Source organism: Cygnus atratus, chromosome 4 (assembly GCF_013377495.2).
Source record: "Cygnus atratus isolate AKBS03 ecotype Queensland, Australia chromosome 4, CAtr_DNAZoo_HiC_assembly, whole genome shotgun sequence".
NCBI classification, from domain to species: Eukaryota; Metazoa; Chordata; class Aves; order Anseriformes; family Anatidae; genus Cygnus; species Cygnus atratus.
This window is the reverse complement of record NC_066365.1, coordinates 25,406,504-25,426,841: the sequence shown is the minus strand read 5'-3', so window position 1 is coordinate 25,426,841 and position 20,338 is coordinate 25,406,504. Positions and strand designations below refer to the sequence as shown.

The 20,338-nt window shown below is 39.2% G+C and overlaps 1 protein-coding gene across 1 annotated transcript in view; it reads left to right on the top strand.

The window, feature by feature from the left end:
* The window catches only part of GALNTL6 (polypeptide N-acetylgalactosaminyltransferase like 6), a 455,937-nt gene that overhangs the window by 361,704 nt on the left and 73,895 nt on the right, over positions 1-20,338 (top strand). Inside the window, exons 5-6 of the mRNA XM_035557893.1 lie at positions 10,724-10,909; positions 16,592-16,775. Coding sequence (XP_035413786.1) covers positions 10,724-10,909; positions 16,592-16,775 — 370 coding nt within the window. The remainder of the gene's footprint in view (positions 1-10,723; positions 10,910-16,591; positions 16,776-20,338) is intronic.

Here is a 20,338-nt window from a genome sequence, read left to right as displayed (position 1 = left end):
CCTGGATTACATTTATTGCACTGGTAGTGTAAGAAAGTTCCAATGTAAGTGCAGCTATCCATAGGAAAATCTTTGTTGTAAAAATGATAGTTGTCAAAAAAAAAAAAAAAAAAAAAGTTCTGCAATCTCTTCTGCCTTCCTTGTCACCCAAGAGGGAAGCGTGTCTCTGAGCACGCCTGTGCCTGTCATGTTAGGTTCGGGACTAACAAGGCTGTACTGGGAACAACTTGTCAGAGGTCTGGTTGAACTTTGTTCCGTGTGCCATGCTGCTGGCATCAGTGAAGCACTTTGAGAGAGCGAAATGTTCCAAGTGTCATTCAGCGCAGCAGCGTGAGTTGTACGGTTTCTTTTCACCCCCTAATTTCAGTCACTTTAGTTTTAGTGCTATCAACCCACTTAGCAGGAGGACAAGCAGAGGGAAACACAGCTTTCAGTTTTGTGTGTGCTGTCTCCCATTCAATCTGCTGTATCGTTAATTGGGTTCCATTTCTTGCTCACTTTCAGGTGATTATTGTATTTATGTTGCAGCAAAAATAACTTCCTGCAACTTTATCTTTACCTCCTGTTTAAGACTGCTTTTCTGTGTATTCTTAATCAGCTTTCCTCATCTGGCATAAGGTGGTTGCATATATTGTGTGTCATTCCTCTGGTGAACAAAGTTAGTCTTCCATATATTATGGCTGACAAACAATTTGGATATGAGCAGATGAACAGAGCTATAAAGATAATGCATTTCCTCAGTGTTGTTTTTGTTTTTGTTTTTGTTTTTTTTTGTTGTTGGTTGGTTGGTCGTTTTCACATAGGAAATACAATATTGAGGAAACATTCAGAAATAGATAGAGGCAAATGTAGGAACAAGCATGTCACAGGCTTTCTTCAGGCAGTTCCAAAACCCTTTTCTGAAGATGGACCACTAAAGATGTAAAAGACAGTTGCTTTAAAACTATATACAAAGAAATAGTCTATTTAAATATTTTAGCTTAAAAAAAAAAATCTTTTGGGGAGGGATATTCAATTTTCATGCTTGCAAAAACAGTTTGTTTATTGTTCTGTATAGTGCTTAAGTTCTTTTTGCTTCAATTATAAGTTATAAAATACATTGGGCATTAATTCCTAGAGGTGCTTAACTGTGATATGTAAAATAGGATTTAGGTAATTTTGTTACTCTGTGGAGGTTTTCAGGCCATAAGTAACCACTTTATCATTTAGTCTTTGGGTAAAAGATTAACCCCACTTTTCCCTGAGTTTGACTACTGGAAACAAAGCAAATGAAGGAGTCTGTTGTCAGCTGTGGAAAAGACATGAGTTATGATACTGCGGCACCAGTGAAGGTATCAACAACTACCAAGTACAACTGGCACTTGGAATAAATCCATAAAAAACAACCAACCATCTTTCATCCTTTCCTTGGGAAATAAAAAAGTTCCCAGACGTGTCAGCACTACCAACAAACTAGGAAGCCAGCGCTAGCTGCTCGTGCGGAGGTCTGACTTGTCATGCTCGATCACTGCAGCCCCAAAATTTTGTGCTTTGTTCCTTTCCCTGTTTGCGAAATCTGAAGTAGAAAAGTATCTCAAGAGTTTAATGATGCTTCTGTGATGCTTCAGTGTTTAAGAAGTCACCACACCTTATATCTCAGTAATATCCTGTGTATGCTCTATTAGCTGAACACTCACCATGTTGACGAAGTCGTCCCTGGTGCTTCTGTGCTGGTTATAGGACTGTCACAATGGCATGAGCTCAGGAAAGTGGAACAGAGATACCAGAATCTCCATCTCTCTCTACTGACTGAGATTATAGCCTGAGAAAGTGCCAGCAAATCTGGCCAGCCTTGCACATTCTGCAGTCTCAATCACTTCTTTCATGACTATGTGAAAACCTATACAGATTTGTTCAGAGAAGTTTATTTAAAGCCTATCATGAATGAAATCAAGCTAGGCCGTGTATTCATCTGTGCTGTTTGCTCTCTCCTGCTCTCAATAATGCTGACCTTTTGAGTCTGTGGCAAAGGAACGAGCTGTAGAGTTCAGAGGTTCTTTCAACTTGAGCAGGCTGCAGTAGAAACTCAACATCAAAATGAAGTTGCTGTCTGGAAGATTATATTCACTGATGTGCAAGCAATGAGCAGAACTATTGCACATTCAGAATCTTCTCCATAGCCTTGTAAAAACCATCCAAGGACTTTGACTTACTATTATCATCAAAGAAGAGACTGCATTTTAGCTTGTCCTTTTCCCAGTTGTCCTTATTTCTTAGATGTGCAAAACTGCGTTTGGAAAGAACGGGTTATCTGCTGCTTAAATGAGATTGCTATTAGCTAATTGCTGTTATACCAAGCAGTTGTAAATTTTGCTCTCATTATCGGTCTGTGTCACACTTACCATGTCCAACAGTTTTCACAGCATCTGTCTGCTTCCGGAACTTTTTTTTAGAGTCTGGCGTGGCTATGGATCAGGTAGTAAAGTCTGTCCAGCAGAAACCTCCCCATCCTTCCTCCAGGATTTTACTCAGTCAGAACTGATTAGGAACGGAAGACTTTGGATCTGAATATCAGAAGAAAGAATACTGACACACTCTTCTAGGTGAAAAGTAAAGCCACAATGGAAGATAACCAAAAGACTGGGCAACTATTGGAAATGGAAGTCAACTGGGATGGGTGACCTAAAAGAAAAAGATGATACATCTTTGAGAAAGACAGAGAAGTGGACTGGTAACTGTAGACCAGCCAGCCTCAGCTTGCTGTCTGAAAGGAACATGAAATACATCCTCTCCTTGGGTGGTGCCTATCTGTTTCAAACTATGTGAAGGACAGGAAGGTAATATTGTCATCACATATTTACCAACTACTAATCATGTTTGAACAATCTGATTGCCTTTTCTAATTATCATGGTCAAGGGAAGGGTGATGGATGTAACTTGTTTTGACTTTAAGAAATTTTTATCCCTGCAACATTCTCATTCATAACCAAAGGAAGCGTGGGCAGCACAATGAGACTGCTAGATGGGTTGGACTGATGGGCTCAAAGGGTAGTTAATCAATGTCTCGATGTCTGTCTGGCAGAATATCACAGGTAAGTACTGGGGGCATTGCTGGTCAGTATCTTCATCAGTGACCTGGAGGAGGACTGTGTACCCTCAGCAAATCTGTGGATGATGCTAAAATAGAGAAAGTGGTTTACACATAAAAAAAAGTACAGCATCAGTCCAGAGGACTGTAAGAAGCTATAGGATTGGGCAAAATAAATTTATGAAGTTAACAAGAAGTATTAAATTCTGTACCTGGGTGAAAAACTCCACGCACCAGTAAAGCTGGGAACTGGCTAGCTGGTGTGTTGCAAAGGTCATAGTGGATAGCAAGTTAATAGGACCAAAAGGTGGACTTTGGTCACCAGGAAGGCAAACTGAACTGGGCTACAGTGAGCAGATAAGGTGCAATTATTATCCCTCTCACAATGTTGATGCTGTGTATGTACATCTGGGATTCTGCATCCACTTCTGGGCTCTACAGTTCAAGTAGGATGACAAAAGCTGGCATCCGTTTAGCAGAGCTTGCAAGACTATCGTAGGCCAAAAGCATGTGACCTTTGAGAAGAGGCTGAGACATCTGGGCTTGTTTAGTCTGGCAAAGAAACAGCTAAGCGGTGATCTAATCGTTGCCTGCAGCAACCTGAATGGGAATTACCCAGATGGCAGAACCAAATTCTTCCTGGTACTGGCAGATGGTAAAATAAGAGACAACAGCCCCAGGGTGCAGCTTGGGAGATTCAGTTTGTACATTACAGAAAAGTTATTCACCAGAAGGGTAGTGTGGTAGTGGATTTGCTTACCCAGAGAGGTAACCAGTGGAATTGTCCTTCTTGGAGTCTTCAAGACTTGGCTAGAAAAACGTGGCAGCTGTCCTGGTACGCCCTTGGCAGCAGTCCTGCGTCCAGCCAGCACTTCCAGCCAACTTTCTGCGAGTAACAAACTCAAAGGGTAACTCTGAAAAGAAAGTTGATGCACCCAAATTCACGTGTTCATCTCATATTCTCTCTTCGGGATGATTTGGTTTTATGCTAGCATGCGTAGGGGCAGTGAAAGTAGAAATAATGACAAGGTGCTGGGGAAGGCTGTTTTGTCAATCGCAGTAAAAAACCAATAATAACAAAATAATCATAGGCCTCTAAGTTTCCTTTACGTATTTTTTGTCGAGCTAGACGGGAGCATTTCAGTCATCAAAAGCTTAAGCTGAGGTGTTCCAAGAAAAATGTGCGCTCAGGGCCTCAGGGGAGGAATGGAGGGTATGCTTGCTAATTTTATCTGGGAAGATACTCCCCTCTTGGGAGGACATAAAGTGACTGAGGTCCTTTCACAGTGGGAGCTCTGTTGCATAAATTGCTTTGCTCTGCATACTGGGCACAAAGCTTTCTGCTGCTGGCCAGAGATAAGATTGAGAAAAATGTTCTTGAACTGGACAGCCTCATTATCATTGCATGTAAAAACAGCCATTTGACTGCTTTAATTTTCACCAGCAGAAATGGTCACTTGAAGATTATTTTACTTACCTAAGACCACAGACTGCTATGTTATTGGCCGCACTGCTGCCTCCCATATGCCTGTGCTGAGTTAACAAGAGAGGCCAGCATACATTTTCCACCACTGAGTTTTTCCTGCATCTCATTTATATGGTTTATGTTGGGAATGGCAGAACAGCTCAAAATACATCAGTAAATTAATGTTAAAAAGAAACATATAATTAAGGTTGTTTATCAGGACATTTAGCAGTTCTGGTAGGCTCTGTGGCTGTTCTTAGCGGAGTTACACAATTATTTGATAACTTGCAGGTTGACAATAGTATAACAGAAGTTGTCTGTGCTTTGGGGCAAAAACTGGAGGGGCAACATAGGTGAAGAGAGTAAGCTGTGTTACAGGCATGGAGTTGGGTTGGACCTGCCTGGCTCTCCAGAAGGGATACTTAACAAAGGGCTTTTTCTTTGTATATGCTTTTCTCTTTGATCCGTGCTGCAGTCAAGTGAGCCTTGAAAACCAGCTTCAGTTTTCCCATCATCTTTTAAGTCTCTCTGAACATTTCAATAACTTTGGAGAAACAATGCTTGTCGTATAGCACATATTGCCAGGGGGCACCAGTGTGATGATAAAATGCTCTCTGTATACATCCTAACAGGAGAGTATTACACTTCCACTTTTTATTGCTATGATTTTTTCCTGACAAAGGCTTGATTTCTAATGCATGTCTGGGCACCAAATTAAGTAGCCGGGTACTCTGCTTGAGTAGGCCTTCAATTAGTCTGACCAGGAAATTGAGTCCCTGCTATTCTTTTAGGAAAACTTCTCTAGACTTTAAATGAAGACAGAGAAGACCCACAGCAAGTAATTGCAATGGAGAATCTGTTTACAGATTATCACTGAAGGAGAGACGTAATGCTGTCCTTTATCATCACTTGTCATAGCATTGACAGCCTGCAAACCTCCAGCCTGTGCATTATTCTTTATTTGTCGCCACCTGTGCCAACTCTTGCCCTGGCAGGTGCCTGGCATGTGTCAAACATATGATTCATGGGTACATTTGATCAGCACTGTGAAGAAAATGATGATGTATTTTCTTTTAAATTACAAATTAGACATTTATTTCCCACATCTAGTGACAGGGGTTTTGGCTTCTTTATATCCAAAGTGCACCATTTATAGCTCACTGTAGAATTTAAATATTGGCTCCTCTCTCATGCCTAACTCTGAAAGTGAAATTTATGTAATATTACAGCACATAAATGAAACCATTGTACCTCCCTGTTTTATTGTTGTGGCAAGCTTTCCTGAACTGATTCCTTTGGTAATAAATGGGCCGAACGTGTTGTCTCCTGGAGATTTAAAGGCCATTTTATTTCCTGTTGCATTCTGTTTTGCACACTGTTATAATTGCTTTCAGATAATTTCTTTAAAATTATAGTTTTTCTCTGGCATTGATTGTTGCATGTTTACTTGGGTACTAGAGCTCACTTGCTTCTAAATGTATATATAGAATATATAGGCTTGTGTGAGAGATGTTTCTTCTGGAGATAATATTAGCAACAAAATAAGTGGGGACTGCAAGGAACTGTAAATGTACTATAGGAAATAAAAATATTTTTCTCTTAGAAGAAAGAAGTTTATGGAGTACTGTGAAAGGGGGGCAGTTTATTATTTTAGGAAAATATGAGATTAATTGGAATTTGTTAATAACAACAATTACCATCTAAATCACTTGTTAGTCAAATTTATTGCCATACAGAACATTTGAAAGTCTTGTCCAGTTTTTTTTAAGTAATACTTGAGAAGCAAGATTCCCAGGTATTGTCTTTGTCAAAGCATCCATGTCTTTATGATCACTGGCTCTTTTATTAAGTAGCTAGCCCAGCTGCTGACTGCAGATCCTGCAGAATTGCTACTACTCTGCATGAGCATTTTCTTTCATAGTCTCACCTATAGTAATGCCAGCATACTGAGTAATGCAGGGGTGGCTTTTGTGAGTAGTTCAGGAGGAAGGATATGTTTTACTACCTATATAAATAGAATAAAATGCTACATTTTTCTTTACAACTACTACTGTTCTGCTGCCTCTGGCTGTTACTCTATGGATTTTTGTGCTATCAGAGATCAGTAAGATTAGAACCAGATAGTGCCACAATACACTGCAAGAGAAAATGCAGTGTGAAAGTACTTTCATATTTATTTAAATTTGGAAAAAAAAAATTATTTAAGGATCCAAAAAGGGATTTTTTTTTTCTTCACTTTATTTTCATTCTCAGAAGCATATTACAGTTGGTTGTTGAACCTAAATGCTTCATGATATTTTTTGCAAATAAATTCCAAAACTTGCTTCTTGGACAAAGCTCCAAACTAAAGATATGGTAGGTGTTGTTACTGGCATCTCTTTGACTGTGTCATGACTTACTGTTAGAATATTACCAATACGTGGCTCTAGATCCCTTATGTATCGCCACTAAACTATCTATTCCCGTTTGTATATAGACCTGATCTTTTTATGTCATTTATCTAAGCTCTATAAAAATTCACTCTTAAATTTGTTTTCTTCCTGGTTACTTGTAGTTATGTCTAAATGAGGGTGTATTTAGAATTCTGTGTGAACAAGATGTGCAATTTTTACCTCTTATTTGTATACCTCTTACTTGTGAGTTGTTCTTTGAATCACAGGGAGAAAATAATAAAATGAAAGTATCTGAAAACAATGTTGGGGCACGTAATTCTGGCATCAAAAGATGTGCTGTCTGTTTTAATGCAGTTCTTTACAAATCAAATGATATTCTGTCTGAAATGTGTGAAGAGCTATTTGAAGGAAATGGAGGAAGATGATGGTGTAGTGAACTCTTGTTCATTGTACAGAATTTCAGCTATCATTCTGGCCTAAAATAAAATATTAACAATGCGAAAGATCTCTTTTCCTGAGTTTGCAAGGAACTTGAAGCAATGAAGGAACAGTATGAACTATCATTGTTTCTATGGAGTTCAAGCTCAGATATAACTAATGACAATCAAATTATGTTATTCATTTATTTCATTATTTAGCAATTGATATAAGAACAGAAAAGAATGTAGCATAGTATGGCCGTGTACATCATCTCTCTCTGAAGTGTTTTCTTGAAGAGATGGGCTTTCAGAATTTGCTCATTGCAAGATGTGCAAGGAATGAAATGAAGTCCTTTGAGCAAGGCTGGGTACACAGCTGAATTTCACTGAATCTATTTGGCCCAAGGCAAGTGATAACAGTCAAGAGTGCATGTGAAGATAGCATTTGTGTGTGTTTATTTAAGCATCAGTGGATATTCAAATTGGGTACTTGCAAGGGCTTTAACTTAGTTGTTGTGACACCTGAGTAAAGGTCCAGTTCAGGCTTGCCTTGAATTTCTAAATAGGGAACAGAGAGCCTACCCCCACCAGGAACAACTTAGATTGTTTAAGCTCCTGCTTCTGTCCATCAAGGGGATGAGGAGCTGCCTTGGTAGCTGCCTTCACATACACAGGGGGAAATTGCCAGCCTGTGAGCCAGCTCACGGGAAATGGTAAAGCACTTGCACCTGGTGCATAGCCCAGCTGAGCTACGTAGTAGGATCCTCTGATCAGCCAGTCTCATCAGTGAACCACCTCTGACGGCAGACAGGTAAAGATGGAGGATGTGCACATAGCCAAGCTGTTAAGTGCTTGCTGGCCTAGTTGGAGAGCTCTGTTCAGGCTGGGTCACCTGAATCTTTTTGTTAGTTGTCTGTGCAGTATGCAGCAATGTGGTCACCTTCTTGGCCGGGGGGGCCATGCACGGGTCAGTGTAAAAATCTGAAGATTTGTGGGTGCAAGAGATCACAGGGGAAAGGGTTAGATGACCTTAGGGTACTACAGGACATTTTCACAGTGTCTCAGGACTAAAAGAAGCCACAGTACCTAACAGATTAGATTTGCTCTACTTTGGAAGTATGTAGTATCCTGTCGTTTTGAGAGACTTTCATTTTTCATGGCCGTAAGATGATGCGATTTACAGTGGAAAAAAAATCCAGATTGACAGCCCTAACAGATTTTCTTATATTTCCTGCAAGGACTCTTTGTATCTTTGTTTTTAAGGTCTATTTCCCTTCTTCTATATTCCTGCACTATGGGAATAACCTCAATGGAGCTCATAAAAACAGCAAAACAGGTCAATAAATATATGCTTTAGACAGTCTTGCACATGGGCACAAAATGATCTAAGACTTGATTTAACCTCAGGCCAGTCATGATAGTGAATTGTAGCTGGTACCTAAAATGAGTCAGAGTGGCATACAGCCCTTGTCATGTGAGTATGGTTGGGCATACAAAGATCATCATTCAAAGACACAGTGCATCTCTTGTCATTGTGACTGCTGGGGGATTGTGTTGTTTTTTTATTGATGTATGTAACTAGTGAAATGGGATGAAAAAGGGATGCTGCTGCTTCTCTTATTTCAGAATGAAATCTGAGAATTTTCCAATCAGCCATGGAGTAGGAGACAAAAACATTTGATGTTTATCTGAATGTCATTCCTTACTTTTTGGAATAAGGTCTCAGACTTGGCCCTTAACATATTTCTCTGATTTCTCACAATCATCCTAGGAGGACTTGTTCACGACACTTTTGTTTACTACTTGATCTAATACTTCTGCCGGGTAGTACTATGAACACAAAGCACTCTTGACTCAGTAGCTCTCCAAAGTATTCCATTTCTCCCTCCCAAAGCTCACAGCTTGTTCTGCAATTCTTGTCAGATGATGGTTCCCAGGTCTCAAGCCTCTCCCTTGTCAGTGTCAGCATACATTGATATTCAGTTCAGAGAAGTATCCCATACAGTATTCTCCTATTATATGCATATAACTTGTCCCTGCTGCTCTGGATTTGCCAGCAGCATGTCAATAATTCAATGTTTTCTACTCCTTCTGATCTATGGGTAGATTTAGAAAGTCCTGTGTGTTGATCTGCTAGGAAGTAGAGGAGCAGAGACAAGAAGGAGCATGAGCAGGAAGCTGTGTTTCAGTAGAGCTTAATTTTACTTTAACACAAGATCCTGTATTCCCTGTACTGTGACTTGTTTGTTTGTTGCCTTTAAATCTTTGTGTCAGCATTATACACTTGAGGGTACTGCTGAAGAAGTCCCTTCTGGTAGTCCATAACAAACTTCTTGCAATCAATAATGATGTTGGGTCTGGATCAAAGCCTGTATTGACTGACCACACAAGGCCAAACAATAAAGTAGGTGATATAAGAAGCAATCATAACCGGGCAAACCTATTTCAGTGAGATTTAGTTTGCAACTCCTAGCATCACTAAATGTGGCACATCAACAGTTTTCATTACTGGAGACTATGCTTTTCTCTCCTTATTTTTCTCACCAAAGAAGTTATCAAACTTTTCCAAAGTAATGAATGTGACACTCTGAGGTGTTTTATCGAAGGCAAAATATCAGTGTTTCTGTTGTAGATGTATTTAGGAAGAGCCAAAACTATAGGTTGTGGTGTTTTGTTTGTTTCTTGTTAGTGGTGGTGGTTGATTTGGGGTTTTATAGTTCTTAGTGTCTGTTTCTAGTCAGAATAAAAGAAGTTCTCGAAGGTGCTGTTTTGTGATACAAACAGCTAGGTTATGCAGATAAGAGAATCTATCAACTGCTCTACATTTGCAGCTTAATTTTATTAGGACGTCAGCTGTCCATTTGTTTCACACTGGTATCCAACTATTATGATCTTCCTTCATGTCTGTTTCCTTTCCCATTACAGAAACAATCTAATAATGCTAGTTTAATGGTTACTTTTTAAAAATTGCTTTCCGTGCGTATTTCTTCATAATTAGTTGATAATAAGAAGCCCACTTGGAAAGGACACCGTTTATAAAACAGTATGCCAGAATGTTTATCTGGCCTTGGGCTGCAGGAACCAGAGGCTGTATGAATATCCTGCAGTTGTTTTGGCCATGATTATATCGTGGATGGCAGGTTGCCAGTAGCAACTGCAGTAAAAGGTCCGGAGTGTCAGTGTCTTCCTCTGGGTGATAAAACAGAGAACATTTGCACTTTCCGAACTGCCTCACTGAGGATTTGTGGCAGATTTTGGAGGTCTTGAAGAGACAAGAGACGGAAGTGGATAAGCTGCTTGCAGGTTGTATGCCAACCTATCCTTCTGTTGGCTCCTCCAGGCTTGGCACCACTGACGCTTTTTTTGCCCTTCTTTCTAGAACATTTAAAAGAGAAGCTGGAGGAATACATGGTCCGTTTTGCCAAAGTGAGGATTGTACGTACCAAGAAACGAGAAGGGCTCATTCGGACCAGACTGCTAGGAGCCTCGCTGGCTAGAGGAGAAGTCTTGACATTTCTGGATTCCCATTGCGAAGTCAACGTGAATTGGCTGCCTCCCTTGCTTAGTAAGTGTACGAGTGTTCATCACCCACTAAAATTGCAGCATTCAGCGTAGCTTAAGCAATCAAAACTGTGTCCCACAATAAGAAGGACATACAATGTATAGAAGTGTTTAGAGCTGCTCTGCAGTGTCTGAAGAGTCAGTATGATAGAGAACTCAGAGAAAACTGAGCAGCTCAATTTTATGTTGTTGTTGGTTTTTTTTGTTTGTTTTTGTGGCAGAACTAGCGAAAATTTGAAGTATCACTTTGGCCTATTACAGTTGCATTTTATTTTATTATTACTACTACTAAGCAAGCTACTAAATCTAGTATTATGCCGTGCCCTTACTATACACCTGAGAACTTTAGTTATGCAGGTATCGTACTGCTTCTTAGTCTTCCACATTCCATTAAAACAGCTTTTGCTGTAAATGTATCTAGGACCTCGGAGTTAAATTCAATAACAACTGCATTCGCAAGAGAAAGCTCAGAGAGAATGATTAGCTATTGACTGCTTTGCTGGAATCCAGCTGCAGCCAGCAAAGCTCCATTAGTCAAAGGAATGGAAAGAATCAATTGTAGTCTAGGATTTCACTCAGGAAGCAATAGTCTCCTTTTCTGTACACCTGACTACATGCAAAGCATATGTGCTTTGCAGTGCATTTTTTTTTTCCAAACAAAACCAAATAAAACTTCTGAATTTATTGTTAAAGAAATTTGTATTATTTAAATGGATATGTCACAAGTATAAGACAAGATAGTGTTTCATCAACTAATGGTTATTGTTTCTTGAATGTTGTTCCTAGGCTAGGTTTGGCCATACAATAAGCTAATAAAGCATTTAGAACCAAAAAGAGGGCGCTGTTCTGGTAATGAACTATCACTTGAGACAAAAAAAAAAAAAAAAAACTAGTAACTAGTTTTCTTTCAGAACAATAACAGGAGAATCTACAAAATTCTGAATTTACATCCTTTCTATCTTCCATATCAATTTACAAATCCAGACTATCTCCTTGTTACCACAATGTCCTTAACCACACGATCAGCATTTTTAAAAGTAACCTCGCTATCTTCATGTGAAGCCCAAGTGACATAAAGGAGCAGAAGGAAATACAAGTTTCAACAAGCTTTCCACAAGCAGCTCTGACAGATAGCTGTTAAACACTGTGGAGTGTACATATACATATACTGTACATATACAGTTTTCCTCTGCTTTCTAATTTTGTCTGAAGGTGCATAATACATCACCCTAATGTAAAAAATTCAGGAAGACTCTCACTCTTGTCTGCTGGAATCTTTTGCTAAATTGTTGCAGATTAGATATAGCCCTTCTGTTTTGCTAGTTTAGACATGGGAAAATTGCAATTGCGAAATCAGTTCCTTTTCTTGCTTTCTTGTCTGAAGTGAAGATACAGGTAGCTGGGTTTGACCCCATAAAAGCTTTAAACAGAATGGTCACAAAGAATTCATAATTGCAGTTAGGTTCAGTAGCATATTGAACTGATGACCGCAACCCCCGGCTTCAAGCAAGAAAACTGGAAAGATGAGAGAAGCTTCATCAGGGACCAAGACCCAGTTCTCCTCAGCTCTTAATGCAATTTGATCTCTCTCGTTCCCTTTTAGTGGAAATACCCTTAGTTAACCAGCTAGAGGATCTGGAAAATAATCTTGAGGAACACAGGAGCCCAAGGTCAATAGGCTTTATTTTGAAAGAAAAAAAAAAAAGCGTTACCTGAGGAAGGACGAATAGAGAATGATCACACAGCTAATATACTTAAGAATGCCTTGTGCCCTGTTTTCTGAAAGGGAAGAGAGAATTGCTCTGAACCATTAGGGGGCAAATATTTACTATCTGGAAATTGGATGACACGTGGCTATTAGTAATAGTAAAGTTCGTGGCTTTTTTTGTTTTGTTTTTTCTTTGTCTAGTTTTTCAAGTGTTTATCTTAAGATTTGTCTTATGTTTCAATCAGCACTGCATTTGAATGAATGTCATTCAAAGAAACCAAAACAGAGTCTATAATGGGTACTTACTGTTTTGAAGCCGGCCCTATTTTAGCTATGATTTTTTTTTTTTTGGTCAAGAATAGTGAAAAGTCCTCAAAAAGGACTTTTCAACCCAATACTGTAATGAAGACTGTCAGTCTTCACTGAGAGCAGCAGTGTTCTGCACTGCTCAGAGCAGTGGCAAACAGCTTTTCTCAAAATGAGATCTTGCAAGTTAGAGGATAGAAAAAAAGAAAGAAAAACAAAAACAAAAACAGAGCAATCACTTAAAGCCAGGTCTCAAAGTTATTTAGGCATCTAATTTACATTTTAAGAATTGGCTATCACTTTTTAGACCAAAGAAAACTTAGTTATTTCAGTACTTGTTAGGTATCTAAATACTTCTAAGGAGATCAGTCATAGGTGTTTTCTGTGAATATATATATATATATATATTCCTTTCAGTTGCAGTCCTTTGTTGTTGTTTTTGTTGTTGTTGTTGTTTTCTTAAAAACAGGTTCAAAATGGCTTTTCTTTATTTTCTTTAAGCTTTATTTAGTTTATTTGGTTAGCTTAAACAGCATTCTAAACTGAGATAAGCCACTCCAAAACTGAGATCTGAGGGAGTTTTGCCTGATGTTCACAGAGCAGGCAGCTGCAATCATGTAAAAATGTTGGCAAACACAGCTGTTTGTTATCACTCCTCAGTAATATAAAGCCAGCAGAGGGAAAGCTGTGATTTGAGCTCCAGCTGCAGTATTTGAGTCCAGTGTAGTGAAGAATCACAGTTATCATGGGTTCAAGGAAAGAAACTGAGGAGCAAACCAGCTGAAAGATGCAGACATCTTTCTTTCTGCTGATGTTACAGCAGAAGTAGGAGGAGAGGGGAGATGGAAACACAGATCAATAGTGCTATAGGCTACCAAAGCCAGGTTTGTCAAAACAGATTTTTTTTTTCCTGACCAAGAATTAAAATTACATCATGCTTAGCAAGTTACCAAGACACCTGCTAGCCATAGCTGTCCGTCTCCACAATGTTATACTTGATAACGTTACTTGTCAGTGGGGAAGACTTAATGCTTATGACAAGTCAGGTAACATGAGATAACTTGTTGAGCTACTCAGATGTCACCATCCATAATTCCATGCATAAATACAAAAATAAGATTATTTGCAAAGTAGTATTGTTTCTCAAATCGGGCCAGTTTGAAACAAGCACTCAAAATTAAAGGAGTGCACCTTTCTCTTAAAGACAGAACCTAAATTTTTTTTAGATAGTGGCTTATCCAACATTGAAAACTTCTGCTTACTACCACATACATACACTCTGCTTGATAATAAAATTGATGAATTCAAATATGTACATATAATTGCTTAAAATTTGAATAGCGAAAACTGAGCAGTGTACCCTCTTAATCCTAGGCCTTCTCTCAAATCTGAAAGATTTTTACACGTACGATGATGCTTATCTGTCTGCTTTTCCCTGTTTCTGCAACATATTTGCATTGAAATATGGTGTGGACGTTTTCAGACGGATAGGAATTTGTGAGAGGATGAGGAAGCTGTAAAGCACTTCCTGTGCCTTTCAGTTTTGTACATTAGGAGCAGGTGGGATAAAGAGCAGCTTGTGGCAAAGGCAGCAGCCTGTTCACATCTATAAAAGTATGATATAAGTACTCTTGTGAAAGGTAAGCTGCCTGTACAGCCCTTTTTTCTGTTTCCTGAATTTATACTGGGGCTACATTTAAGCCTGAGAAGTATGCAAAATTCAGTATTTTAGGCATACCAAAAGAAACATTGAGGCTGAATGTTTTATTACTCTGCCTTTTGGTGTACAACTACATAATTCAACAGCCTGGTTTCGTCAAAAGTCAGTATCTTCCCATGGCACAACATCATCTCTGAAACATTTTAAGGAATGAGAAGTGTAAGTTTTGCAGATACCCCAGGACCAGGCATGTAAGCATCGTCTTACTTGCAAAAATCATGCAGAGTTTTAGGAAGGAAGACTAGGCTTGAGTGTGAGCCCTGCTCAGACAGTTTTCTTCCTGGCTATCTCTGCTTGGGACTTGGAGGTTTCCAATCCTCCAGTCTATTTTAAGCTCTTGAAGATCAAGAGAAGGACGTCAGTATATTATGAGTCTACCTTTGACCTACTCCAGCCAAATCAACCCCATTTAGTTTCTCTCCTCTAATCAGTTTAGAAAGGGGCGATCAGAGGCAGATTATTATAAGCCCCGTAACTATTAGCAGGACCATCACAGGAAAGAGATTATGTAAAAATGACTTTATATAATGATTACAGATAGCACTACACAGTGTACCAGTGAATGTAATTATATTTGGCAATAGGAACAATAATGCAGCCATTATGTTTCAGAAGAGTTTCCTAGAATTTTGTGAGAGCCTGGACATTAAATTTATTTCACTACTAAAGGATTAGGGTGTAAAAACCCGCTGAACTTCCAGGCACAGCAATTTCTCACTAGCACTCAGTATTGTTCCCCTATTTGGACAGTCTCTTAACAATAGCTGAGAATAAATATGAAAGCTACAGAAGTTAGCTAAAATATATGTATTTTTTTCATTTCAATCCTTCAGAAGCAGGGAAACAAAATCTATATTATTAATAATACCACCAATATTTCCTGCCTTCTGATCCAAATGTTCATTCCACACTCAGCCCTCTGATTATTTTTTTTAGGATATTTTCAAGCACTAGTGAAATCTAACCCTTAAAAAAAAAGTTTTTCACATAGACACAGAAAAATTTATTACATTGTTTAGAGAATCTGGGCTGTCATTTGGAGAAAAAGCTTTACTGTAGTTGGAGTTTTGAGATCTTGTTTTTTTCACAGATAGTCTTTCTCCTGTCCTTTAATGCCAACACAGCTACAAACTTTCCCTGTACCTCCTCACTTCAGTACATTATTCTTCTGCCTAATTCATGCAGTTGGCATATCTTCTTTCCTGTTGTTTCTTTTCTGTGGAGCTCTAAGGGATTTAGCAATAAGATTCACCAAAGGCAGACTCAGGCCCACCCTACTTTTATATTAGAGATGAGAATTTGATTTAGTCTCACAGCTCTAATTTTTTTTTAAGCCAACTGAAACTGCTCTCTTTATAAAACAGGTGAGTAGGAATAATACCATGAGGCACTCTTTATATCTCCAAGAAAGGTACAGAAAAAGGACACCAGCCCTGTTTTGTTCCCAGCATTGGAGTTTGCCTTTAATTTGTAGCATTTGATCTCAGAGCTGATGCACACTAGTGCTACGGGAACAGAGGCTGAATGGTTGCGAGGTCTGAGATTCACATTTGGGAACACAAATCTCTCTCTCAGGAGCTTGCCGTACACGCTCCCCACAGCTGAAGGAGTATTTTTATATTTTGCTTGCTGGCTCGTTCCATAGCTGACAGATTGGGGACAGCTCAGAGTAGCAAAGTGACAGAGATATAGATGACTGGACTCCTGTGGGTCTCACAGGGATATGACTCCCTTTAAAGAACTGTAAATGCTTCTAATCATTGCCTAACTGCATTAAGTCCAATTTAGATAAAGGTTTGATACAGATATGAAAAATGAAATGATTTGGGGACCATGGGGAGCAAAGCAAGCAATCTTCAAACATCAAAAAACCTGTGGGATTCACTTTGCAGTAATATGACAGATGGCTTGACTAGACATGCCATTTCCTATTTTCTACTTTCATTTTTCAGACCAGATTGCACTAAACCACAAAACCATCGTGTGTCCTATGATCGATGTCATTGACCACAATCACTTTGGCTACGAGGCACAGGCGGGGGATGCCATGCGAGGAGCTTTTGACTGGGAAATGTACTACAAAAGAATCCCGATTCCTCCAGAGCTCCAGAGAGCTGATCCCAGCGACCCCTTTGAGTAAGTAGCAATAAAGGGGAGAGTGGGAACATGAAGCAGAACAAGCAAAGAAGGCAGCTGTAGCAGAAGAAGCCAAGCCCAGGAATTTCCTTGTAGGCTGTACTAATTAAAGGTAGTAAAAGCAAGCAGCTATAAACTTCAAAACTGGGGAAAAGATCAGGGCAGCCAGTTGTCAAATTTGCAAGCCGTGGTTAGAAACACTTCCTGAGCTCTTCTGGCCCAGTGGTTGTGTGAAAACTAAACAGACTCATACATGCAGTTAAGAGAAAGTATTGGCATTGAGCAAAGAATGAATATGACTACAATTATTCTCATTATTCCACAGAACACATCCTGAACATATTTTAGTTGTTTTCTTTGCTGAAGATTGATGCAATACATGCATCAATCACTGAGCCTGCATTCTGGCAATAAATGCTTTGTTTGTGGCTGGTGATACTGCTATTGTATGTGTTCCTGTAATTTCAGCACAGGCCTGGACAGTGTCAAGCTGATTTGTAAATAATTTTTTACACGCCAGCCTCTGATCCCAATATCATATAGATCAGCTCATTCACGAGAATGATCTTCTACTCCTCATAAAATTAGATCCTTTTTTTTGATTTTCTTTTTTTTAATTTTCATGTGAGGATCAGATGGGGTTAATCCTCATCAACAGAGAGAGGACAGGCAGCCAGACACGGTTCAACATGGTTGAGTCTCTAGGTCTCTCATGCAGCATGCATCTCAGCAGGACTGGCAGTGAGACTTGCTTTGATGCTCATGACTGTCTGAAATGCCATGCTGCAGATTTTGGCTGTTCAAAAACTCAGCATTTTCCCCTCCCCAAACAAAACCTGGAAACAATAGCAACAGAAGACCTGTGTCTCTGTCTTAGAGTCTGCATTGTTTGAAAGCAATGGATCTGATTCACTTAGAATATGACCCGTATCTTCAGGGAATGACCAGCCGTTGTACATCAGGAAAAAAATAGGTGATTACAGCATTATGTGGGCTTGTTTTCATTATTCTGCTTGCTCCTTTTTACTTATTCCCATCTAAGCACATCAGTCTTCATCTTGCTTTTTTAAGTGCTGATGAAGTGCTTTCCATCAGCTGCCAATGTGATGACTGTACAGCATGGATGCAGTGAATGCATTCTCAGTGCTCTGAAGTTGCTAGTCTTCCTCATCCTCTGAAAAGTTGTAATTTCTTGCCACTTACTGAAAGTCACCTAGCATATCCTATAATTTGGTTCAGCATTCAAACTTTGTGTATAACTAAAAGTTATACTGCTAGTGCAAGCTATCATCTGTTTCTCACATTTGCAGTTTGTTGTATTGATCTTTCAAAGACAAGAGAGGCCTGAAGAGGAGATACTCATGGGAAGTTTTATAGAAGAGACAAGGCCTCATGCGCTACAGAGCAGATGAGGCAATTTTCATGAACTGTTGTTGTGACCATCGTGGCAGCAGTTGGTACCCACCTTGCTCTGCCTGCATATGTAAGATGCAGAGATAAATGGCTTCACAAGGAACAATATATAGGACAGTGTGACCTATAAATCCCTTGTAATTTGATTCTTCCTGATTCTTACATAAATCAAGGAGAGTCTTCCTTTGTTACCCCCGTGACAAGATCTGCATCAGAGGGATGCAGGTTGAAAAGCAGTACCATACAGGGAACCACTCTGTGCACCCAGCATGTGGGAACAGGATTGAAGGCTGTCTGAGCTAGGACAATCTGCTCAAAAGTACCCTCTGTCTAAAATGGCAATAGTAGAAGTGTGTTTAATGATTGGTATTTTTGCTTAGTTGAGGAATTATTTTCTAATTGAAAGTCAGTACTACTTTTCTCTTAGGGCCTTCTTTGTTGACACCTCGGGCTTTTAATACCTTGCTTACAATAAATAAGGTAAATGTTACAGAACTCATGTTTAGATATCAGTAACTTAATTGACCAAGGCAGCTTCTATGGAATTAAAGAGGCAGAACAGTTTTCCTTTAGGTGCATATACACTATAGCTAGAAATGGCTTCAGTCAACACCATAATTATTATGTCACTATTTTGTAAGCAGTAGGGATATTTTTTTAAAGTTAAATATTTTGCTATTGGTATTCTAATAGCCCCGTTTCTTGCTAAGTGCATTAGATCTGAGCTGATCCTTAATGAACTGGAAAATTGCCAGAGTTTTTAGTAAAACACCAGCAAATAACGGCTATGTGAATCAAAAATTGTGCTGATGAGTTTTCCCCTCACTTAAAATGCTAGCCCAGTGTTTGTGTAAAGCAGAAAAGGTTACGTTAGCCTTAACGTACATAAAAACAGATCAAAATGAAGAAGACCTAAGAGTGGTTGTTGTATTATATGTGCGGTATATTTGCTTTCCATCTGCACATGATCAAAATCCTGCTGCAGTGGGCATCAGCAGGATTTGCTTTTGGCACAACAAACTGAAGGGTTGTCAGGTAGGCTTCTGTTGTAACAATAGTATGGAGCTTACCAAACTCCAGTGCCAGCTGAGCTAACATTTCTGGAATTAATTTTTCCCTTTTTTTTTTTTCCCCCATCCAGAGTCTAAATCAGTGAACTCTTTGTTATTTCCCTTTTCACGTGCCATGGAAACAACAGAAGTGTTATATAGTATTCAACTGATTTGTCACATTTACAGTTCATCACAGTTGGCCATAGTGATTTTTCTCTTTTGATGCACATACGGCTCCACAATACATTCTGAAGGGGACTTCATACAGTTTCCCTTTGATGCATTTAGGGCTGAGTACCAGGCACAGAGCAAATTGGTTCTGCTGTATTGTGGGAAGTGGTCTTTGTAAGATAAATGTGAAATCATCACCATGTTACAATGATGGTTCAGTGTCTTGAACCCAGGTTCACTGATCATTCAGCAAAATGTGAGATGACTTGGGAAATGTTCTTTTAGTCTGTAAATGGGGAGCACCAGAGATCTTTACATCCTTTGTTGCAAAGTTCTCTTGCACTGGCTTGTTTCTGTGCCGTGGTAGAGGTTTGGGGCATTGCTTATATGCTCTGATGTTTCCCCTTCTGTGGTGCAAAACACTCTAGTCTCTAAAGAAGTTTGCCTAACCCAAGCAGTTGCTACTTAAACTAATAGGGTAACCTTGTTGCTATAATGGACTGTGATATACAGCATGTCAGTTTATATGATTTAATAGCCTGTCTGGGCTAAAAGCTCTGTGGAAGTTTAATACGGGGGTTTGATATGCTCAAGTCTGCTGGGGATGACTGCTCTTTATTTCCTGGCAGCAGTTACATAACATCAATTCATGTTATCTTGTGCCCTGTCTGAAATAAGGCATCAGTGTCCATTGGTGCCAGCAGCAGCATATTCCTAACCAGACAAGAAAGCATCAACAATTCATCTCAAAAAAAAAAAAAAAAAGAAAATAAAAAAAAAAAAGCATAGTAGATACTATACATATTATTATAGCACAGATTGATTAGGATAGGAGAGGGCTGCACAGCTCTTCAGAGCAGTTTTATGGAGGTGTAGGTTTATGATACAGGAGAGAGGGAAAGGTGCAGGTGAAACCTAATATTGCTC